The 24,849-nt window shown below is 36.9% G+C and overlaps 2 protein-coding genes across 3 annotated transcripts; both read right to left on the bottom strand.

Moving 5' to 3' along the window:
- Window positions 1-956: 956 nt before the first annotated feature.
- ZBED8 (zinc finger BED-type containing 8) lies at window positions 957-6,861 on the bottom strand. 2 transcript variants are annotated; one of them, XM_049109184.1, is made up of 3 exons: window positions 6,423-6,861; window positions 5,204-5,537; window positions 957-3,047 (listed from the first exon to the last, which is right to left on the bottom strand). In XM_049109184.1, the coding sequence occupies exon 3, from the start codon at window positions 2,996-2,998 to the stop codon at window positions 1,214-1,216; it is 1,785 nt and encodes a 594-aa protein (XP_048965141.1). In that variant the 5' UTR covers window positions 2,999-3,047; window positions 5,204-5,537; window positions 6,423-6,861; the 3' UTR covers window positions 957-1,213. The 2 variants fall into 2 exon arrangements, with proteins under 2 accessions (XP_048965141.1, XP_025290588.1); XM_025434803.3 differs by lacking the exon at window positions 5,204-5,537.
- A 1,864-nt stretch (window positions 6,862-8,725) lies between these two features.
- Window positions 8,726-23,702, bottom strand: SLU7 (SLU7 homolog, splicing factor). The gene is made up of 16 exons (XM_025434686.3): window positions 23,543-23,702; window positions 21,389-21,574; window positions 20,575-20,728; window positions 20,162-20,242; window positions 19,694-19,858; window positions 18,682-18,750; window positions 15,578-15,625; window positions 14,813-14,944; window positions 14,448-14,545; window positions 14,210-14,277; window positions 13,940-14,079; window positions 12,807-12,968; window positions 11,399-11,503; window positions 11,177-11,248; window positions 10,946-11,062; window positions 8,726-10,306 (listed from the first exon to the last, which is right to left on the bottom strand). Exons 1-16 carry the CDS (start codon window positions 23,665-23,667, stop codon window positions 10,127-10,129), a joined length of 1,902 nt encoding a protein of 633 aa, XP_025290471.1. The 5' UTR covers window positions 23,668-23,702; the 3' UTR covers window positions 8,726-10,126.
- Between the last annotated feature and the right edge of the window lie 1,147 nt (window positions 23,703-24,849).

Genomic DNA, 24,849 nt, shown 5'->3' with positions numbered 1-24,849 from the left:
ATGCCTCACAAATAAAACTTTGTGGACATCCCTCATTCTTTCCAGGGGTGAACTGCTAGAGGAAAAATTCCCCAATCTAAGGGCTACAAATAATCAATAAAGGAACTAAAATCAATATTACAATAAAAAATTGGGAATAATAGGAGATAAACATTTTATAAATTCCATAATTACCTACTATCTAGAGGAGTCAATATATATATAACTTTTAAAACTGATAAATAAAAACTGGCATAAGTGGGGGTGCCTGGCTAGATCAATTGGTAGAGCCTACAACTCTTGGTCTCAGGGTTGTAAGTTTCAGCCTCACGTTGAGGGTAGAATTTACTTAATAAAAAAAAATAATAAAACACAAAACTGGCATACATGTTTGGTATAAACATATGTCTTAGAGATAAGGGTGGATCCACAAAATGTTAAAGTGGAAATGGTTAAGTAATTGGACAGGAAAGGGACTGTGGCTTTTCATTATTGGACTCATTTTTTAGCATGAAAAATGATGCTAAACTATTTTGATAAGACTAAAGTTTTGAAATAAAAATGTAAATTTATTAAAATTTAAAAATGTTTTGCCAAATTATTATCCAGAAAAAGTATATTAATTTAAATTCCCACAGGAAATTTTCTGATGGCCCTGAATTACTACAGTGATTTCACATCAATTTATTTATTACTTATATTCTGGTCTGTTCAAAAGTTTTAAACTATGTTAGGAAAATACACATATGTTAAGATGTAAAATAAGTGAGAGAATTGGGGGAAAGGGAAAGTAAGATGAGGCCAGCGGCCCAAAGAATCCATCAAAACCATCTGGAAGCTGGTTAAGAAGGAAGGCCCTTGAGCTTAGCCCAGATATGCTAAATCAGAATCTTTAGGGTGAGGCTCTGGGATCCTCTTTTTAGCAGTCTCAATGACTTTTGAGTCCTGCTATAATTTAAAAGAAGACAAAGAGTGACTAATAGGATATTAGGATATTTATTAATATCATGGTATTTAGAGCATGGGAGCTAGAGGAATGGACATTGGAAGACTAACTCCAAAGAATATATTTAAAAGTATATCTTACATGACTCAGATGAAAATTAAAAATTAAACATGCTAAACTTTTTCATGGGATTTGATATACCATAAATATAAAAAGACAGAATTATAGCTTAGTGTTAACAATGAAATTAAGAATATATTTAAAATTATACATTAAAAATGTATCAGCTCACAGTGACTTCTGCTGTAGCTGTAGCTTCTGTTCAATGATGTCTGAGAAACGAGGAACTTTTTTTGAAATAGCCACACGGATGTCATCACTCATATTAAAGCAGCTTCTGGACTTTGTTTTAAAATGTAAAAGTGATGAAAATCCCAACTCACAAAGGTACGTAGTTGCAAATGGTATAAGAATTTCTAGAGCTGTCTTTGCCAGGCTTGGGAACACTGTGAACTGAGCACACCAGAAATCCTCAAGCTTCATTGTCTCAAATTCCATTAGAATTTGGCCACTAGCTCGTAATTCAGCCAGATCATTTTTCATCAAATAACCATCATCGACAAAGTCCAGATTAAAAAGAAACGGATCCAGTATCCATTTACTTGCCTCAGTAAGATCTCCAATAGAAAAATATCCATGAAAGAAGTTGCTCAGCTGTTGCAGATGCAGTGTTATTTCAGCTGCAATGCTTGCTGCTTCATTATCTGAAATAATGATTTCTTCAAGAAAAGGAAAGTTGGTAAAATTTCTTTTCTCAATTCGCTTTAGCCAGAATGGAAACTTCCTAACAAAAGCTGATAACTTTTCTCTAGCTGATACTGTATTCATCCCAGTCCTTTGCATTGATGCACTAAGCTCATTCAGGTGTTTGAATAAATCTGCAAGGTATGCTAAGTGAACTTTAAACTCTTTATTTTCAAAGCCATCAACTAAATTACTGCTTTGGTGGTGAAGAAACTGATTTATTTCTTCATACATTTCAAAAATATGGGTAAGTATTTGACCTCGGGAAAGCCACCTCATTTCAGTATGGAAAAGGAGGACACTATACTCGATTCCAATTTCTTCAAAAAAAGCCTGGAAGAGGCGATGATTTGGAGCTCGTCCTTTGATAAAATTTATTACTCTCACCACGGTAAACAGAGCATCTCTCAGTTTTGTAGGCAAAGTCTTTGTCACAAGTTCATGAGGATTCAACAAACAATGTGTGATCACGATATGAGGTGCCTCTTTTTTGACACAGGCAACAAATTCTGAATTTTCTCCTAGCATAGAAGAAGCACCGTCAGTACAAACAGAGCCACATACATCAAGTGCTATCTTATGCTTCAAAAAGAAGTCTCTGAAGAGACTGAACACATCTTTTCCTTTCATTGTTAACTGCAATGGTTCACAGAACAGAAATTCTTCTACGATCTCTCTTTCTTTTATGTATCGTACAAATGCCATTAGCTGACTGCAGTCACCCATGTCCATTGTCTCAGCAAGTTGAACACCCACTTTAAGAGGACTGGCTTTGATATCTTCTAGAACTTGCTGTAAGATATCCTGGCTCATTTCATCAATTCTAGAATGGATCACATCATCTGATAAGGGTACCTGCTGAAGCTTCTTTTGTGCATCTGGTCCCAAAACTATCTGTGCTATTTCCAATGCACAAGGTTTCACTAATTTTTCAGCTATTGTATGAGGATTCTTCTCCTTGGCACATAAATACGCAAACTGATACGATGCTTGTAATAAGGCATCCTCGTGAGATGCAACTCCAAGTGCTTTCAAGGTTTCACTCTGATCAGATGGTGTTGGCATATGCTTCAGGCTATTGAGATCATGCCCACCTATACCACCATGCTGTCTGTTAAAATGATCAGACAATTTTGATGGTCTGAGGTCAGCATTTGAAAATACTGAGTTACACAAAACACACTGTGGGCGCTGAGTTCCATCAACCTCTGTTGTACAGGTGAACCAGTAACGAACATAGTCATCATCCCATTTGCGTTTCTTCGACATGGTACCCCAAAATTCTCAGGTAGTATTCCAGAGGTGCTGCAGAATTTTGCTTTGGGAGTAAAATATAACCCACACATTAAAAATCAGTGGCTAACCGAATTAAAACAAAGCCACATCACACGCCATCCTGTCATTTGTACATGTCAAGAAATATCCTGTAACATGTCAGTTCAGAGTAAACCATGATAGTATGACAGTCCAACTTAAAGCTATCAAACTCACAGCTAATGTCCTAGAATAAATGACTTACCAGTAAGCTACATATGGGAGATTTGGACTTATGCAAGTTGTAAATAGCTGTAAATCCTTTACTGGTGAACTGCAGTTAGGGCTTAATTTGCTTTCAGTGATGTATGTTCCAAACAAATCTGGTACATTTTGTATCCCCTAAAAGGGCATCTCACTACCACCCCCTCCTTCCATCATTCTCTGCCAGGGATGTACACACACAGACAGTTATGAACAAGTGAATAGAGAATGGAGTAATTCACTAAATAAGGAAGGACACATTTTGACATAGTGGCTAGTTCTTTTTGATAGTTAAGGATTAAACAGGTCTGTAAAACTATGTGATCCTTGAGTGGCTTTCACTCCAACCTAAGTAGAGAATTTCGAATGAGTCTGATTAAGTCACCTTTGAAACAGAAGTAGGATACAAATTTGACTCAGATCTTCCCTGCTGCTAGAGTGTAACACACTACCAGTCTCTGAGTCATACTGTCTATACAGAAAAGCAAAACAAATTGCTCAGGAGAAACACAACTATTCTTGTCACTGAAACTTCAGAAAAACCTCTCTCACAGAAGGACACCCTTAGTTACAATAGGAATTTCATGATGCTTTTTCATATAACTACCCCTCAGTAAAAGCAGTCCAAGAAAAAGCCGAAACTATGGAATGAAAATAAGCAATGTTCCTAAGATTAAGATTTGTTTTAATCTGAGGACAGGAATTAGAAGGTAATGGTTCCTGGCTTAGCAAATGGAGGAATCAGTAAAATCTTTTGCTAAAATGCAGATTCATGGTCCCCACTTCCAGAGATTCTGATTCCCTAGCTCTACAGTAGGGGCTCAGAATCTGTACTCTACATAAGCATTTTAGATAATTCTTATGCATGGTAACTAAGATAGTAATCTTTAATAAGAGATGCTCATCACAATCACTGGGAACTCCTCTGAAATTATACATCTCCCTTCCTTAGAACTAATAAATCATGTTCTCCATAGGAGAACAAAAGACTCTTAAATCTTGGGGCACCTGGCCGGCTTAGTCAGTACAGTAGGGGACTCTTGATCTTGGGTCATGAGTTTAAGCCCTATGTTGGGCACATAGATTACCGTAAAAAAAAAAAAAAAAGACTCTAAATCTTGTCCAGGTGATTCTAATACATATCCTCGTGAGTAGTTAGATTTAGAGAAATGAAAACATATCCTTCAGGCCATCCACTAGATTATGGATAGGCTAGGTTGCTAAGTAAATAGTCTAAATGCTTTAATAGGCATTTAAGTTTCTGAGTTGATAACAACCTCCTAAGAAAGTTCAGGGACCTAAGGAAGAATGCCATGCTTTTTTTCTTTCTCCTTAGCAATGAGCAAAGGTATAACCCACAGGTAGGCTCAAATATACCTTAGAAGATAGTTCTATCTCCCAGATAAACAAATGATCCCCTAAGTTTCCAAAGTTCTATTCTACAGAATGTGGTGGAAATAAAACAGGGACACATTTAAATCCAAATGCCCACTTTGGCCATAAAAAAATACCTCACAATAAGTAAGGCAAGAATATTAATTAAAACGCTAACTTTTTAGTAGTTCTGCCCAATTAACTAGCTATAAAATGAACTTCTATGTAAACTAATAAGTTGGCAAGCCACATGGCTACTTGTTATGAGTCAGTTAAAATTTGGAAGATGATTTGAAGTTTAAAAGTTGATCCTAAGCTTTCTTTTGTCAAGTGATGATGATAGGGTCAACTATGTTTAGGATCTCTCCTAACTGATAATAAAATTATAACATCAGCATAAAAATGCTTATTTTTCTATACTCTCTTATGTATATTTACTATGTATGTTTTGGGGAGGAGTAGAAGTGAATGAAAAAGCTTTGCTCAGTCTCATTAGAAATTATTATAGTAATAGACTAGTTAAGGGTCCATTCCAACCCACCCTGACTATGCCACTCAGGTATGTTTTGATTGAAAATTTACCTGTTTTGACAAAAGATTTTTAGAAAAAGTCATTTGTAGTAGTAGTCCTCATCCTCCTCAAAAAAGGAGAATAGGTAGCAAGAATTTTCAAGATTCTCAAAGAGGAATTTACTGTGTTTTAGAACTTTACAATTTTCATTTGCTCCTCTGTGTTATTTAGTAATCACAATATCCTAAAATATGGAAACACTAAAAAAGCATCAACATATTATTGTTAACTGGGGCGCCTGGGTGGTTCAGTTGGTTAAGCATCCGACTCTTGATCTCAGCTCAGGTCTTGATCTCAGGGTCCTGAGTTTGAGCCCCACGTTGGGCTCCACACCCAGGGTGGAGCCTGCTTAAAAAAATGGGGAGGAAAAAGAGAAAAAACTTAATTTAAACAGGTGTGATTAATGGTATGCTTGTGTGAAAAAGGGTACTCATTTATTAGAGATACAGACTTTGCTGCTTACAAGGTGAGATGAAAACACGTCTGGGATTTCCTTTGAAAGACTGTCGTCAGCGCGCGTGCACACACACACACACACACACACACACACACCAGTGGGGTGGAGACAGAAGACCTTAGATGGGCCTTGAGTTGGTAACTGCTGAAGCTGAATGATGGGCACACAACATTGCATCATTCTCACTATATTTTATGTTATGTAGGGGAATTTTCCGTAATAAACAGTAAAGTTATCGTAGTCAGCAAAACGCATTATCTTTAGACATGATTCGTTTTCAGAATGATTCTTTTGAGAGTTTGAGATATCTTAAGATGCAGAGTGAAAGATGTGATACAAACCAGTAAAATGTTTTTTTTTTTTTTTTTTTTTTTGCAAGTTTACGGGGTATAAGGGTAGCTATGAAAAAGTATCACGACTGTGAGAGAAACCCGTTAGAAGTGAGCATTCACAGAACAGAAATCTCTGGGAAAGGCTAAAACCTGTATCTCTGCAGTGACAACAGCCCAGTGCAGCTGTAAACCTACGACTCCGAGCCAAACACAATTCCTCTTCTGTCTCGGCACTGCCTCCTCCGGTCCGAGGGGGCGCGGTGTCCGGGGTCGGGATTTCGCGAGGACACTTGGCAGAGGCGACAGCCAGAAGGAAAGGGCCGGGGATACAGCAGCCGAGCAAAGGCTCGGGCGGCAGACGCCGGGCAGCCTGGCTTTGTCACCCGGAGGCCGGTCCCTTCCGAGCCTCGATTCCTCGAGTGGGATGACAATAGTACCTACCTTACAGGGTTGTTGGGAGCTTTAATTATTAAGCATGCATGTGCAGACCATGCAGCTCGTAACTGGTAGGCACTGTTGGTGTATTATTAAGGACGGCGCGTTAGGGCAGCGGCGCGAGCTGCGGGCGCCGGCGGCGAGGAAAGAAGACTCCGCTCGCTCCGCACCCGCCCGTCTCCGGGCCCGGGCGCAGGCCCAAGGGATGCTCAGGCCTCCTTCGGGCGCCGCTCTCCGGCTGCAGGTCGCTCTCCGCTCAGGCTGGGGTACAGCCGCCGGGCGCCGGCTGCTCGGCTCCGGGCCCCCAGCAGGAACCTGCGGGGCGCGGGTAGACGGAAGAGTCCGCAGCGGCCTCCAGCCGGCCGCCCCGGGGTTCCATCCGGGTCCTCCGCGTGGCTTCCCGCCCGCCGCCCGGCCGAGGAGTCTCCCCGCGCGCAGGCGCATTAGCCGCCGGTGGAGGGCTCCGCCGGCTGGAGTGAGGAGCATGCGCATGCGCGGTGGTCCGCTCCCTTTTTTTTTTTTTTGTATACGTGGAGCGGGGATTCTTTTGTGTGTCTGCCAGAGAGGATGAGTCGTAGAATCTAAGGAATGGAGAGTCCACGTCGTTCTTCAGAGCACTGAAGTCAATTTTGTAACACCCAATAATTAGCGTTTTCTATGTGTGATCAAGGAGTAAAGAGTTAGGAAGCTCATTGTACTCCCCAATTAAACATTGCGGCAAGCGCGACAGGCTGTAAGCTCCACGGAGATACTCGCAGTGGAGATGAACTTCTAGAGCTTGTGTCTTCTTGTCCATGCAGGTCACCCCTTTCCATAAATTAGAGCATGTAGATGAATTTCCTCAGAACCATAATTCGAGAGAAAAGACCGTCAGTTTTATTTAAAGTTCATTTTAACAGGGACACCTGGGTGGCTCAGTGGCTGAGCATCTGTCATTGGCTCAGGTCATGATCCCAGAGTCCTGGGATCGAGTCCTGCATCAGGCTCCTGCAGGGAGCCTGCTTTTCCCTCTGCCTATGTCTCTGTGTCTCTCATGAATAAATAAAATCTTTAAAAATAACATAAAATTCGTTTTAACTTGATCTTAAACTTATAAACTCATTATTAGATTTTAGACGGAAAAAATTCCCAAGTAGAAACTAGATAACATTGCTAAAAGAAACTCAAACAGACGTCCTTCCTATTTGGGGGGTATTTCCTCTCAGAATTGTTACAAACTTAATGAAAGAACAATTTATTCATTTTTGTATAGTTAGTCTTGTTAGAAGCATCCCACAAGGTTGGGGAAAGGGGTATTATTAAAGAATGTGGGACAGATGCATCATTTTCAGGTGTTGAGGGTGAACCTTGTAGACTGAGGCAGGCTTAAGGTTTCTGTCAACAGAAGAAATTGCAAGAGACCAGTCTTCCTGGCCCAGAAAGTGGGGTCTTAAAATACTAGAGAAAGGAGTAGGCTTTACTTGACATTTGACTTGACAAGTCAAAGATACTTGGCTTTATGTCCTGCACTTTTTTTTTTTAAGATTTTATTTATTTATTCATAAGAGACAGAAACAGAGACATATGCAGAGGGAGAAGCAGTCTCCTAGCAGGAGCCTGATAGAAACTCCATTCCAGGATCCCAGAATCATGACCTGAGCCAAAGGGAGACACTCAACCACTGAGCCACCCAGGTGCCCCTAACACTTTTAACTGTCGGGACTTGAGCAAGCTACATGGATTTAAGTCCATGTGCTTATTGTAAAATAGGGGTACTATCCATTACTCCAGGAAGTTCTTTTGCAGAAGTAACATATAAAAATTACATGGCTTTAGCACTCAAAAGGCAGCTATTATTGAGATAATAAAATCAACGTTCAGGGGCACCTGCATGGCTCAGTCCATTAAGCATCTGTCTTTGACTTAGGTCATGATCTCAGGATCCTGGGAATCCAGCCCCGAGTCAGGCTTCCTGCTCAGGGAGTCAGCTTCTCCCTCTCCCTCTGCCATTACCCCTGCTTGTGCTCTGTCAAATAAACAAAATCTTAAAAAAAAAAAAAAAAAAAAAAAAAATCAAAGTTCACATAAGAATGTTCCAGGTGTTACTTTTTTTTTTTTTCCAAAATGAAGTAGAAATAAGACAGGAGTTCAGATATTCTTCCTAAAATCAGTAAACTAGGCTTCACAGAAGAGGGAACAGAGAACCAGAAAAGTCAAGTGACACATTTTTTGAGTTAAAAGATCCTGAAATTTTCTAATTCGAAGCCCCCTGCCAGTCCCATAAACTCCTTTTCTGCCAAATATTTGAAATAATGCTACAAACCACTCAGTTAAGTATTCTCAATTACATATCTTTATTAACAAAAGATAAATACAAATAGACATCAGTGTCAGACTTTATGTTGAACCACCCCATGTTAAGGTAGGAATATGAAACCTAAGTCATCGACTTTCTTGAATTATATAAGAATGAGCTCCGTTTGCATTGTTTTAATTTCCTACCAGTCTGAATCTAGAGACTATATCCATAGTACTTGACAATTTGTTACTCTCTCACCAGCACTATTTCTGAGATGGTAACTTAATGCGGTACTATAGTGGGTTTTGGTAGCTTAGAAGCCAGGGAGCTGTTAAAGGCCAATGTAGTTATGTCAGGGGTTTGAAACAGGCTCTTTGCATTGATCCCACTCACTGTATCATCTTCACAGTGTTCTTAGAAGAGGCCTGAGGATCATGGCAGTCTCAGTTATTAATAGTCCCATGAGCTATCCTTATAATTCTTTGAAGAAACCTTCAACTTCAGGTTTTGCTTTCTGCAATTTTTACAAAGAGACACCTCCTCCCATAGAGACTAGGTACAACGGATATTCTACAATTTTTTGAAATTTAATATTCATGATTATTACATAAAGGCAATCACAAAACAACAAATAGTACCACAAAAAATATTCTCTATGATAGAGGAAAGCGTTTCTGTGTCCAAAGGCTCATGTCCAGCATGGTAAAAGACCTAGTACTGATCAGTCAACGGTGACTCAAGATGACAAAATACTATTTTTACATTCAAAGGCTAACCCATTTTGTTCTAGGTGTAAGGTACAAGGAAATATTTTAAAAATAAGAATTTTATAACCAAGTAGAAAACAGAATTATTACTATACAGATTGACATGGGGGGTAAAGTTATTCACATGTTCTACAGATTTCCTTTCAGTAATCCAAAGCCCAAGATAGAATAATTTTTGTTTGGCTTTAGACCAGTGAAACCTTAGAAGGCAAAACCAAATGATACTCAAATACCTACAATTATAGTTATTAGTAATTTGAAAAAAACGAAACCGTGATTTCAAGAATGAGTAATTCATCTGCCTTTGAAATGTGTGCTAACAGTAGATAAAAGGCCATAAAAATTGAGGAAATAAAGTTTGAGACTTAATAAATGTTAAGTAGAAAATGTTCTTGCTAGGTAGAGAGCGAAGGCCTCTTTCCACACCGCCTAATATAAAACTGGAAATAAAAATCTTAATATATACTTAATGTACTTCCTCTTTGTTTTTCTTCTTTGTTTTTTCAGTGTGTAAATAAATGAATTTACTATGAGACTTCTGAAGTCTTTATTAAAGTTAGGGAGCAAGAAGAGTAGTCATGGTTTTTCCACCTATGATCATTAGCAAAAAGCTGAAAAGAACGTATCAGCTGTGTCTGTCCTGGGTGACTGTTGATAACTAGTTACTACTGCCCAAGGAAGGAAGCCATGGGGTCATCTGGCCTCTGACGTTTCATTCTATAGGCCTCCATTTCCTCTTCAGTGGGTTCCCGAGTTTCATATATGCTATTGTAAGGCCGCTTCCTCTCATCAATCTGCATGATCTCCTTGACGTGAAGAAGGCGAGCCTCCTCTGCATTCAGTGCCTGTAGTGAGAGGAAAAACATGAGTACACAGCTCTACATCAGATCTCTTCTAGTAGCAGAATACAAAAGATCCCATTGAATATAAACTGCTATATCAAAAACCTGGATTGTCTGAAAGAGCTTGAGAGTCAGCCCTTCTATTGTCAAGCTACAACTAATCACTATTTGGCTGATATGGTATTTTCATAGAGCACAAAACATTCTACAACATTTTCAATGTTAAAAAAAATTTACTTAATAACAAAGATTCAACAAGATTCATTTTACTAACAGAAGTCCACAATTGATGCTTCTGGTGGAAACTACAATTCTGATTTTCCCAAGTACTTGCTGAAAACTACAAATTAGAGAGCTAGAAGGCAATTCTCTTTGGGCATTGTCAGTAACTCTAAAATAAGAGCTTTACAAAGCACATTTCTTCTGTAGCTTAGTAATATTTATCAAACATTCCAAGAAGCAGGCAATACTGAAAAACACAAAAATCTCCATTTGTATTCTAGAATTTCAAGGTAACCACAGACGTGGAACTCATTTCCTTATTTTTAAAATGAGCTTGGAGACAGGACTAGATAATTTCTTAAGGTGGCTACAAATAAAGAATACTGTCATCACTTGGACTATTTAGAGTTCACGAAGTACCTTCTTCAATTTCTCATGTTTCTTTTCTTCATCATCACTATCTGAACTGCTCTTCCGATGCTTCTTTTTCTTCTTCTTTTTCTTCTTCTTCTCTTCTTTTAGTTTCTCCTGATGCATCTGACAGGGAGGATTGAAATATATAGTGTTACTAATGCAAAAAACAAAGCTCCAGCACAAATTTTAAAGTCAGCCTTGAAGGACTTAATTCAGGACAAATGATTATAGACTTACCTCCATGAGGGTTTGAGGTTTTTTCACAGATTCTTCTCCAGATATGTCATTTATAATACATTCCTCTGAATTCTGTGGGAAAATACATGTAATTTGACTTGAGTATCATAGTTACCAATCACTGAAGGAAAAGTTAAAATTTGAAACATGAGAAAATATGTTTCATACAGATTTTGACTTAAGAGCTTTGGTTGTTTTATACTTGTGAGGACAGGTACTTACAGCAATCTCCTTGCCAGCTTCTCCAGTGCAGTAGGAATACTTGAAAAAAGAGTGACAGCATTTGTATCCCCATCGGCCTTCTTTCCAGTAAGATCCCCAGATATGCTGCAGAGAGAGAGTTGTTGTTTAAAAAAAGAACCCGAAACTAGGGACTCTCGCATACTGCTGAGATGACTACAAAAGAATACAGCTCTTTAAAAAGTAAATTGGGAAGAAAATTATGGGGATTCCAGGGCTAGCTGACAGGAAAAAGGTGGCCTGTCCTCAAGTGTGAGAAGCAGCCATTAAGTTATAGTGATCTCACATTCCATTCCCAAAACTATAAAAAAAAATTAGGATTATCTGACTTCTCTTCAAAAATTAAGAACTGGGAGATTCTGGGCTCACATTCCCACTTGGCAAGAACTGACTGTTGCTGACCACTGGATGCCCCTTTTAGACAAGGTCTATGCTCTCTAGTTTATACAGTGTGCCTGGCTCGCTTCACTCATATACAGTTAGTGGCCTGGCTCCCAGAGGTGCTTCGGTTTTTGACCTTAGAAAATTGTAGTTTGGGTACTTCAAGGGTATAACAAGTAACATATGTTTTATGATGTGATGTGGTATAATTCATCACAAAACACTATGAATTATACTGTATCACATATGTTCTTGTCAAAATATTTAACTTATATCTAATCAAGCCTTTACTCTGAATTCCTGTTTATAGGAAGTGCAGAGGCCACAGGAATAAATTGTATAGCACCAGGAATCAGTCAAATACAAAATATGAGACAGTTTACAAAATAACTGGCCCAATCTGAGAATTGCTGTCATGAAAAGGGAGATATGACACAGGAAGAGAAAAAGAGACATAGCAACCAAATTCAACTTTGACTGGATTCTGACTCAAAACAAAAACAAAAACCACCCATTTAAAGTTTTTGTGTATATTTTAGTAATGTATTTAAGAACTAGAGATTAGATGATAAGAAGGAGTCATATCAATTTTCTAAAGTGTGATAATGTTGATGTAGTTATGTAGGGGGCTGTCCTTAATTTTGGGAGATACATGATATAGTTTCTTGGATAAAATACCATAATATCTGTTATTTTCAAATGTTTTAGTTAAAAAAATACAAATATAAATTATATGTATATATTATTCTATTTACATACATGTGCAGACACACATTCCCCCAAAGCATATATGGCAACATGCAAAAACTTTCTGAACCTAGGTAGTAGGTATGCGGGTGAACATAATAGTATTCTTTCACATTTTTTGTATTTCAGGAAAAATTTCATAAAACAGAATTAAAAAAAAAACCTAAGCACAACAATAATTCACTAATGAAGCTGTAATAAGAAAATATAACCCAGAGAAAATGCTAACATGGACACCAAATGGTTCTAGTTTAACACATACTGTGTGATTGTGGATCTTCACATCTTCCTCATACTTAGAGCAAGCAACAGCTCGTTCCTGTCCTTTGATGACTGTCCCATGCCTTGAGTACTCCACATAGTCTTCAGTCTGAGCTAAAAGCAATTCAGCTGGAGGGGCATCCAAGTGTTCTTGGCCACCATACTAAAAGAACATTGAACATTATTAAATACGTTTTACAGAAAAGATTTGCATTCAGATCTCTATTGATGTCTTCAGTTGATATTCATCTGTTGATTCATCTAAGATTACAAAATGGCCATGATTCCTCTTATTATTAGTTTTTTAAGATTTTATTTTGAGATTTAATTTTATTTTTCTTTTGAGAGAGAGAGAGGGAGAAAGCATGGGTAGGGGGAGGGACAGAGTGAGAAGAAGACTCCTTGCTTAGTAGAGAGCCTAAAGAAGGGCTTGATAACAGAACCCTGGGATATAACCTGAGCTGAAGGCAGACACTTCATCAACTGAGCCACCTAGGTGCCCCATTTCCTCTTATTCTTGTATGCATGCCCATTTGCCACATGACTTTGCTACTCTTCCGCTCAAGAGATAGTTATTTTTTCTATCCTTTGAATCTGGACCTGGCCATGTTACTTGTTCAGGTCTGTTGGAAATTGGCAAATGTGATGCAAGCAAAGCCCTAAAAAGCATACTTTTTGTTGCTAGTTTCTGGTACCCTGAGAATGCTTAATGAAGCTGGACTAGTCCTACCACAGGATGAGAGCCCACAGGGGGCAGGGATGAGCTGTTCCAGATGAGGGCTCTTAGGATAATCAACCTGCTAAATACTAGAGACCAGAATGAGGCCATTCTAGATCATCCAGCTTCAGATGGCCCAGATCAGGAGACCCACCTGACATACAAAGTTGTGAGCAATAACAACGTTTATTTTAAACTACTAAGTTTTTCCATGATCTGTTTTGCCTGCAAAAGTTTCTTGAGAAAGCTATAGTGATAATGCATACAACTGATTACATCAATGGGATGATAGGACTATTCCTAACAAATTAAAAGGGTCTCTCTGTGTGTTATATTTCAAATGTGAATCAAATGATTATTAACTGGCCATTTCTCTTTAATGAACATTCTTTTTATAGCATTTTGGTCAAAATTACCTTTTCCAAGATGCTTTCTTTCTGCTGTTCTTTGAAGTCTTCTTTTTTGACTTTGAAGGACTTGTACAACAGCTCTAGTTTTGTAGGATCGGCCTGCAGATGTACTTCAGATCCCTTGTCATAGGCTTCCCAAGCAAACACTACAATAATCAAAAACATCTTAATGAGTTCTCAGCTACATTTATTGCATGCTTGAAAACAGCTTTTAAAAATGCCTCCAAATTTCTTTTGAGCTGACAGAAAATATCTTGACATAGAGCAAACACTTACACTGTGTCTGAGCCATTGAAATGGTATCTCCTGTGTATCTAACGAAGTTATCCCCAGCATAGCTCACTCTGTAAATATATATTTAAAAAACAAATTGTTTCAGAAATTGCATTCTTTAAGGACAGTGAATTCTTTTCTAACCCAACCATAGATGCTGTTCATTCCAACTCAGGTTCACCTTCATGATTAAAAACTCTCCTCCCCATCTTGAAATCTATACATTTAGCTTGATACTTACTCATCTGGATTTTTTCCTGCGTTGGCATAAGGATTCTCTCTCATCGCTCTAGTTTTGGGATCATAGTAAGCAGAATTTGGATCTAAATTCCGCAAATACTAGAAGGAAAATGTTTTAAAACTGCATTAATGTTTACTTCTCTCAAAAAAAAAATTTCAGCAAACTAGGTGGAGGAGTTAATCATGATCAATTACATGAATCTCTGTATATCTGGGGTACAGATGAAGGGGAAAAAAAGACTGATACTTAATCTTGGAATGACTGACTGTATTACCCATATACTGCCCAGATATCAGATGAGTAGATAAAATGTAGGGTGAAAAGACAAATATTTCTTGAATGTGTGTTAAGTTGGCAGGGCTTACTTTTGCAATATCTTCTCGAATCCTGAGATTCCGGACAGTGATTCGTCTCTTAGAGTCAAAGTTCTGTCCAGGCATGTCAATATCATCTGCATATTTATCTTCATCCTCATCTTCACTATTATGATCTTTTTCCTGAAGGAAGGGGAAAGAAGGAAAAACAAATTATAAGAAGAAAAGAGCAGCATTTAGTTCTTGCTTTCCTTTGAATTCCCTTTAACCAAACTATTTTATTATTATTATTATTTTTAAATTTATTTATGATAGTCACACAGAGAGAGAGACAGAGGCAGAGACATAGGCAGAGGGAGAAGCAGGCTCCATGCACCAGGAGCCCGACGTGGGACTCGATCCTGGGTCTCCAGGATTGCGCCCCTGGCCAAAGGCAGGCACTAAACCGCTGCGCCACCCAGGGATCCCTATTTTATTATTTTTAAAGATTTTATTTATTTATTCAGGAGAGACATAGAGAGAGAGAAGCAGACTTCATGCAGGGTGCCTGATGTGGGACTTGATCCTGGATCTCCGGGATCACGCCCTGGGCTGAAGGTGGCGCTAAACTGCTGAGCCACCCGGGCTGCCCTTTTTTTTTTTTTTTTTTTAAGATTTTATTTATTTATTCATGAGAGGCAGAGACACAGGCAGAGGGAGAAACACCCTTTAACCAAACTCTTATTCACTTATATTCTTTAAAGCTATTATTTATGTTATTAGCCATCAGAAACTGAAAAATTTAATGTATACCTAGATAGGGAAAATATTTATTACCATCTGAGAATTTGGTTCCTCTTCTCCCCACTGGTGTTTTGGAGAATTCTGCATTATTCAATAAGAAAAAGAATTTGTAATTTTATTTCACTGAATCTACTAATTATTTAACACTTTAGGTAAAATAATATAATTTAAATCTAACTGAACAAATCCTCATATTTCTCAATGTAATCAGCATGTCAGTTCTGAATACAAGTATGTCATTGCAACTAATTTTATCAGACTGTCTACAAAGCCAGAATATTTCTAAAGAATTTTCAATGATATAGTATTATAATCACACAAAGGTAAGAGGAACATTAAAATGACCAATGTACCCAAACATATATTCATTTCTTATATGTTAACCTTTAGGCATATACCAGTTTTGCTAAACCTCACTAGCTTTCTATCAAATCCAAAAAGAAAACATTACCAGGATCATGTAATAAGTATCTTTAGAGCCAAAACAACTTTTGTAAAACTTAGGCAATGAAGGAATCTACTTAAGTGACACCGTATTGTAATTTAAGGAGAGTCTAAGATCCTGTCACTAAAGACACTCTTTCTTCATTACCATTGGTCAGGATTTTTTCTAACTTCATAAAATGCCTATAACAAAATAGTATTTCATCATATCCCTTTAAAAGGCTTCAAAGATTAAAAAGAGTAACTTATAGCATTAGTGGGGGAATGTGAAAATATGAGTGTGTACGAATATATCTATCTATTCTACTTATATAAACACAGTGATAGATACACACATACATATGCTATATATTACATTACATTATGTTATATTGGTGGGGGCATAAATTTGTATAGCTTTCCTGAATGGTAGCTAAGTGATACGACATCAAAATTTTAAATAAATAAAAATACTCACTGCATCAACAATTAAACATTAAGGAATTTATTCTAATAGAATAATATACCAATTATATAAAGAGATATATATAAGAATGTGATTTACACATTCTTATATATATTGTATATAATGTATTATATTGTATATTATATATTGTATACAATATCAAAAATTTGGGAAAAATCAAATAATTATTAGACAACTGGTTATATAAATTACTGTACTCAATGACCACTGAACATCCATTAAAAGTGATTCTATCCAATTTGCAGAAAAAAATTCATACAATTTGCTACCTTTTTTGCTGTTATTATTAAAAAAAAGGGGTGAGAACGGTTGTAACATTATATATTTGTCTTTGCTTGTGAAACTGAAAGGATCCATAAGAAAAATAAAACAGATTATGGGGGCGGTAAGGGTTAGAGATAGGGTAGTTGGAGGCAAGGATGGGAGACTTTACTGCATATATCTTCTTAAATTCCTGTGAGTTTTGAAACGTGAATTTATATAAAAATAAATAGGTCTGCATTCATTGACAGAAATGTGAGCTCACTGCACTATATATTAATTGAAAGATGAGGTGATAAATGAGTATGTAAAGGTGAAATCCACATTAAAAACATGCATTATAATTGCATACATATATAGATATATATATATAATGTTCTATTTTTTTCACTGAGCTATATATTACTTTCAGAATCAGAAATATGTTTTTTTCTTTTTAAGATTTTATTTTTTAAGTAATCTCTACACCCAATGTGGGGCTTGAACTCATAACCTTGAGATCAAGAGTCACATGTTCTACTGACTGAGCCAGCCAGGTGCCCCACAAATATATTTTTTGGAGTTTCTGCAATTTGCTAGTTCAACCAAAAAAACACACTTATACTGCTGTACAGAAAGTTAAACCTCTATAGTAGATTCTTCTACTGTATATAGTTAATATTAATATTCAAGCACTGAAAGTGGGCAAAAACCATCAGTCCCCTGTATACGCTTAAATATACTTACTGGGGAAATAAATTAGACTGTGTTTACAACAAACAACAGAGAATATATCAGAACAAGAAAAACAGGCCATTTTCCTTTTTCCAGAGTTGGTATGGTAATAACAGCTATCAATTACCAAGTTTACTTACTATATGATATAATGCTAGGCCTCTTGAGGGGTAGGTGTTGTTGTCTCTACTTGGCATGATAAACAGACTCAGAGAAGTAAATTAATTTTTCTATGACCACGTATCTGGCCAAGGGCAGAGATGTATCTTAACATCTATCTGTTAACCTGAGATGTAAACCTGCCTGCCAGGTAGCCTCAGTGATTGCTCACTTGGTCATTAGGTCTGTTTGTAATTCATACCTGCTGAGTCCCTTTCAGGAATTGAAACTCCAAATGTTTAACTTATTACTCATGTGTGCCATAAATTTGTTTAAAAGAAAACTTTTAATAAGCACAATATACATTAACTATTAAGTTGTCATGAATAAATGGCTACAATACATCTTTTTTACTGTAAAATTATTTTTACTCAGCTATAAAATTATTACATTATGGAAAACGTAGAAAATGCTAGTAAAATACAAAGAAAAATTTACTAATTCTACAATGAATGAAAATCAATATTCTGATTTTTTCCCTGTGATATTGTAATATTTTTTATTTGTTATTTAAATGTAAGTGTTATCCATTGTTGTTACAAAGTATCCATAAAAACCATTTTAAGAGCTATGCAACATTGTACCATGAAGACACAGGACAGTTTATTTTACCCACTCCCTAGTCCTGTTTTTAGCTATTTCAAATTCTTGCTATTTGATTTTTATTTCGTGATTTTTAAAAAATTTCATTCAAATTCAGTTAACATATATCACTGGTTTCAGAGCTAGGGGTAAGGGTAAGTGATTCATCAGTCTTATATAACACCCAGTGCTCATTACATCATGTGCCCTCCTTAATGTCCATCACCCAGTTACCCCTCACCCTCCCACTTCTTGCTATTTTAAACAGTGCTACATCTTTGCATATGTGACCTCTTTCCTGACTACTAGAAAATTCTTTAGGATGGAGGGATCTACTAATGTTCCTGTGAACTGTATAAAAGTGCCAGTTTTAGTCTTTCCTCACAATAGCACTTCTGTCTTCCTAAATCTTTTCTAACTGAAGAGATATAAAGTGAACTGTTTTGACTTTCTTTTTTTTTTTTTTAACTTAGAGTCTGAATTTTTTTTATGGATCATTTTTATTACTTACAGCCTGTTCCACTAATTTTCCTGAGGCTAATTCTTCTTGGAGTTTCTGGGCTTTCAGTGTTCGTTTTGCCTAACAAAAAAGGAAACATTTGAAATTTACTTTACAACATTCAAATGAACATTTAATTTTTACACACTTAAAACCAATAAATCTATTGTTTTCAGAAAGGTCATCTCTTTGAGATTTCTCGTAGCTCTAGATCTATGATTTCTAAGTAACTGGAGTTTGTAACTCCTATTGAATCAGACATTAATGTAAACTGAGCCAAATAGTGCCAGTGATTAAACTACAGAGAATAAGTCCTGTCCAAATGGGGCAGCTGTCACTTGACTCCAGATGACTGATGCTTGCCAGGTGGGCCCAAGATCACCATATATTTTATTGTTCAAGAATAGATGAAATTTACACTATGTGACATTTTTTACTGTGATTTTTAAATGTAAACTCTTATATAAAAAAGAAGGCAAAAAAAAAAAAAAAAAAGAAGGCAAAAATAAATAAATAAATAAATAAAAAATAAAAGAAGGCAGCATGACTATGGATTTTAAGGAACAGGAGTAAGTAAAATCATAACAAAAACAACTGAAGTTGAATTAAAATAAAATTCACTTTTTTGAAATGAGTTATCCTATTCCCCTTTCACTTCTCTCAAATGCTATGTGAGGCAACTTAATACAGGCCCAGATAAGATGCAATGTGTGAGGCTTGGCAAGTTTATAACCTTAAAAAGCCAAAAGCCTTAGATACTAATCTGTTCTCATGCTTCCAGTATCTTCTGGAACCTCAGGGAAGTCTCAGGAAATGAGAAACAATACAAGAATCAAATAAGAAACTGCTGCCAATATGGTTAGCATACCTTATTTTTGCTATTGCATCAGATCTTATACTACTATAATAAACATGCCACCATTTTTATATTGCTTGAAGACTCGAAAAACAGAGTTGCTTAAACAGTGATACAGCAAAATGTACATTCTTTAAGGAGTGTGAGAAAGCAGGGAACATTGCTCACCAGATCAACTTTGGCATATTCTTCTACAATTTTCATGTGTTCCTCTGGATTATAGCCATTCCACCGATCCCTCTTCCCATCATAGTCAAACATCAGCTGAGGCTGGACATGTTCATCTGGAGCAATATTAGTACCTGTAAATTTTGCTCCAACTCGCCTAGGTCTCTGGGAAATAGAATAATAAAATCAAATCTTTTCCTAAGTTCCTGTAGCCTAAAGGAAAGTTTCAGATGACATTTATAAAGTGTGCATAAACATATCATGGGAATTTATGGTCTGTTCACATATCAGTTACTCTCCTACTCTCCAGAAAATTTTGATGGTGCTAAACTAATTTCAGTGAAATTAATTTTTATTTAACTTGTACCAAAATTTAGGTAATTTCAGAAAAACAGAATTAAGCTATCTGACAGGAAAAAAGAAAGAGACCCTCTGACAAATTTCTAAAATTCTCAAAGGTGAACTTACCTCAAAGCAGTCTTTCTTTTTGTGTGTCATGGCCCCACAATTTTCACATGCTCCTTTGCGGTACTTAGTAGTTATGGAATTCTATAAAAGGACATAAAGAAAAACGTTTTATTTCTGAATAAGTTAGAAAAAATTTGGCTCTTCTTACTATATTGTCCAGTGAAGTGATTTACTCATTAAGAGAAATACTACTTAGAGTCTCCATACTTTTATAAATGAGAAAGTTTAAGTACTTTAGCAATATAAAACTTATAAAAGAAAACACAGAAACAAAAGTAGCATGTATTGTGAATTTTAATCCCAGGTAAAAGATGTTTTATAATCTGATATAACTTTATTAAAGGCTTTTATATTAAGTTATTCAAATAAAATCTCCATTTTCACAAGGATATATATAAAAGTTGCCCAAATACCTCTTTTACACCCCTCTTGTACCATTCTCCAGATGAGCTGTATTGCTTTTGTTTCTCTGGTTGTGGTCTCTGGTGCTTTAAAGTAGGTCTTTTTGATGGATCAATATACCATGGCACTGAAGAAATATACTGAGGTATATGAGGGTTGATGTCTCTGTAATTTAAAAAATATATATATTTTAAGAATAAAGTTTGAAAATAATTGATAATACAATTACAAAGGTAGCCTATACAGACTCTAAGAAGAGAGATAGTGCAGTGGAGGGGAGAGAGAAAATATGCCTGATCTCTCTATATAATATAGTAAAAACAACAAAATTAAAAATAAGTAATTTATTTTAGAATGAAAAAATTTCCAATTTAGCAACTAAGAATAGTGACAGAACTGAAGCGAGGAAAGATATAAGGAAGATAGAGATGAATGTTAGAAGAGTAGATAAATCTTATGAAAGAGCAAGAAGCTAGCCAATAATGCCTAGAGTTGATTACAATAACGATGTAGGTACATTATTTAGAGATGTAAAGGTATCAACCAGAAAAACTCAAAATAGAAAGATTTAAAAGTAGTCATTTTCCAGAGTGGAACAGGGAGTGGGAAGAGCTGAAAGAGATGACTGCTGTTCATTAGAAGTCCTTCAATACTTTTTTATTATTAAACCTTACATATATGAATTTGATAAAATAATAAAAACAAAAAGGATGTAAATGGCAAAGATAGTTTCCTGTCAAACTAAAAAATGAGAAATTGCTAAACTAAGTAGATATAAATTTGAACTTTGAATGAACAGATAATGCAAAAAATGAATGTACTTACTTTCCTTCTTCATCAACTTCTGCTGGAGCATTACCCAGTTTTCGCTGTTCTTCTAGCTCCTTCTTCTTTCTCCAGTCCTCTCTGGTCATCTTCTTTGGTTCCTCCAGACTCATTTCTTTGGACCCCGACAGGGGGGCTGCATTAACTGCATCTACAGCTGCAGCTGACATGGTTATCTGGATACCTCTATGAGAAGAAAGAAATATATATTAGTATAAAGTAGGCCTTCATGAGTTTATCAGGGAAACTATCAAAAGTACACAAATTGCATACCTCATAACACATACTACAGTCTCATTTATATATAATATTTTATATGCTCTTGTAGCATCTGTGAGGGAAGGGTCTCTTTCTCTTCCACAAAAAATCTCTATATACTGTTCGCAGTTCCTCCCTCAAATCTAACTTACAAATGAAGAGAAACATACATACATGTACTTAAAGTTTCCTAAGACTCTTTATCTTATTAATATTCCTTAATTTCTCTATATATGACTCAAACTTTTCTAGCACATTAACCCTACATAAGTAAACAATGTCCTATTTTTCTCAAAGATGTAATTCCTTAAGAGTTATCTATATCCATAGACTCTATTTTCCCAACTACTTCGTTCCTCAGTCACTCCAATTTAGCTTCCACTCCTTCTCTCTCTGAAGAGGCCCCACAAAGTCATCAATGATCAATGTGCTAAATCCACTAAACATTTTTCAGTTTTCTTCCTTCTCTCTTTTAAAATATTTATTTCTTTAAAATTTATTGTATTTCTTTATTTGTGTGAGAGAGTGCATGTGTGTGTGTGGGGGGCACGGAACAGGGGTAGGGGCAGAGGGGGAGGGAGACAGGCAGACTCCCTGCTGACCTGGAAGCTGGACAGTCATTGGGGTTCCATCCCAGGACCCTAGATCCTAACATAAGCTGAAATCAAGAGTCAGAAGCTCAAATGACTGAGCCACCCAGGCGCCCCTGTTCCTTCCCTTCTTGAAACATTCTTATCTCTTGGCTTAAGTGACACTATAATCTGTTTTTTTCTTGACTCTCTCCTGCTGCTCTTGTCTTCTTTGCAAGTTCATCTATTTCGGCCCAGTTAGTTAATTTTGGATTCCACAAGGCTCAGTCTTGGAGTCTCTTTCATCACTCTGGACTTCATCAGTAGTCAGCTCATCTATTTCTAAGGCTTTAATATACCACTGTTGGCTCTCCAGCTTATTTTCTCCTTTTCAGACCTTTTATCTGAGCTTCACATACATATATTCCAATAGCTCGCTTCATAGCATCTCCTTTTAGAGGGTCTTAGAAACACGTAAACTCATCAAATCTTAATTTAAACTCATGATCTTCTCCATGGAATGCCATCTTGATTACTGTTTCCTCTCTTAATGAAAAATACTATTCATACCTTTACATATATGTTCCAGCTAATCTCGATAACTATTTCATCATTAAGTATTTTTGTTATTTTACCTTCTGAATAGCATTCATATTTACCTACTTCTCTCTATCCTCAATGCTACCACTTTAATGGAAGGTATTACTTTCCCTTTCTTATTGGTCTCCTGCCATTCTCTCCAATCAGTTCTCCACACCGCAGTGTTATTTTTTCAGAACACAAATTTAATCATATCATAACCTACTTACACAAGCTTAAAATCCTACAATGTGGCTCTGTCCAAGATAAATATAATGCCATTCTCATACATCACTTTAAGTGTGCTAAGATAGTAAAAATAAGCACGTAAAATAACTTTTAAAAATATTTTAATTTAATCCAACATATCCAACATCCTATTTTAACACTTAATCAACATAAGAGAAAATAAAGTCTTAAAATCCGATCAGATTTTACACGTATTCAGACCAGCCATATTTCAAGTGCTCAAGAGCCACAAGTAGCTAACAGCTGGGAAATGAAACTCCGATGATATCTGATAATTCTTACTCTAAAAATCATTAAGACGTTCCTGGTCTGGCTCGGCACAAGCACACTGAGGCCTAGGACCGCGGCTTTCTTCTCTGTCCCGGATCCCCATTCCCCCCTCGACCTGGAATTCATCACTTTCGTAGGAATGTATCTAAGAAGTAGGAGCCTTCGGCCTGTTTTCCAGAGTTTTTCAGCTTCACCTTCTCCCCATCCCCAAGGTCCCACATTTCCTTACCCAATCCGGTCACAGCAGAACCCAAAACCTCCCGACAGAAACAAACTCAATCCGTCAATGTTTACTTCCTGGCTTTCCGCCCTCTCCCGGCAGCCACTGCGGTAGTTTCCGGACGAGCGACACATGCGCACTAACGTCTTTCGGTAGGGGACCAGGTCAGGCTCCCACGCGATGTTATTATCGCGAGATCTCGCGCGCTTCTTTATTTACCTCGGGCTGGAGGAAGGGGTTAGTTTGAGCAGGTGCTTTCCTGCTCTCCGGGTTTGTGTTGTTGATTCTTTTAGAATCGCAGACTCTTAGGAGGCTTAAAAAAAAAAAAAAAAGTACGGAGAATAGACAACAGCTTACGCCTCTCTGCAGAACTAAGAAATGAATGGGGAAGTTCGTGACATATTACAAAAGAAAGGCAGTTAAAATTAGTATTAATTAGTGGTCAGTGTGTGACACTTTGAGGGACGTGGTGAGCAAAAAGAGTATTTCCTTGCATTCACAACATACAAAGTGAAAAAGGCACTAAAATGATTTTCAAATAATGTACAGTTGTAAAAAGCCTCTGTGAAAGGAATACCAGATGCTCTGAAAACCTAAGGCACCATTTGGTGGTTGTGACATTCTGTACCGAAGTGATCTTGTGTTTTGTCATTAGAAAAAAAAATACTATGAAACAATTTCTATTTTGGGAAAACTGGTATCTATGACATCCCAACCCTCCTTTTAAAGTACACCTATGAAGTAAGATTAGTTACTGGAAAATAAGCAGTAGTTTGTTCTTTCTTTCTTTTCTTTCTTTCTTTCTTTCTTTCTTTCTTTCTTTCTTTCTTTCTTTCTTTCTTTTTTTTTTAAGATTTTATTGATTTACTTGAGAGAGTGTAGAACGAGAGAAAGAGCATGAGGGGACGGGGGTTCCATCCCAGGACTCCTGGATCATCACCTGAGCTGAAGGCAGACGCTTAACGGACTGAGCCACCCCTAAGCAGTAATTTTGGTAGTAGAATTTCTTCTGTTTTTTTCTTCTTTGTGCTGTTGTCTTTTATTTTTCAAGGTAACATGTATTAGATTTATTTGATTGTTTTTAGACAGAGAGAGTGAGCAGGGGGAGAGGCAGGCGACTGGGAGAGAATTCTAAAGCAGATTTCTCACTTAGTGCACAGCTGAATTCTGGGCTAGATCCCAGGCCCCGGAGATAATGATCTGAGTTGAAAGTCAAGACTGGGTCGCTTAACCGACTGAGCCACCCAGGCGCCCCAGTATATATTGCTTTTAAAAGTAAAAGTGAGGGGTGCTTGGGTGGCTCAGTCAGTTAAGTG

Source organism: Canis lupus, chromosome 4 (assembly GCF_003254725.2).
Source record: "Canis lupus dingo isolate Sandy chromosome 4, ASM325472v2, whole genome shotgun sequence".
Lineage (NCBI taxonomy): Eukaryota > Metazoa > Chordata > Mammalia > Carnivora > Canidae > Canis > Canis lupus.
Note: the sequence above shows the minus strand (reverse complement) of the source record. Positions and strands in the feature narration are given on the sequence as shown.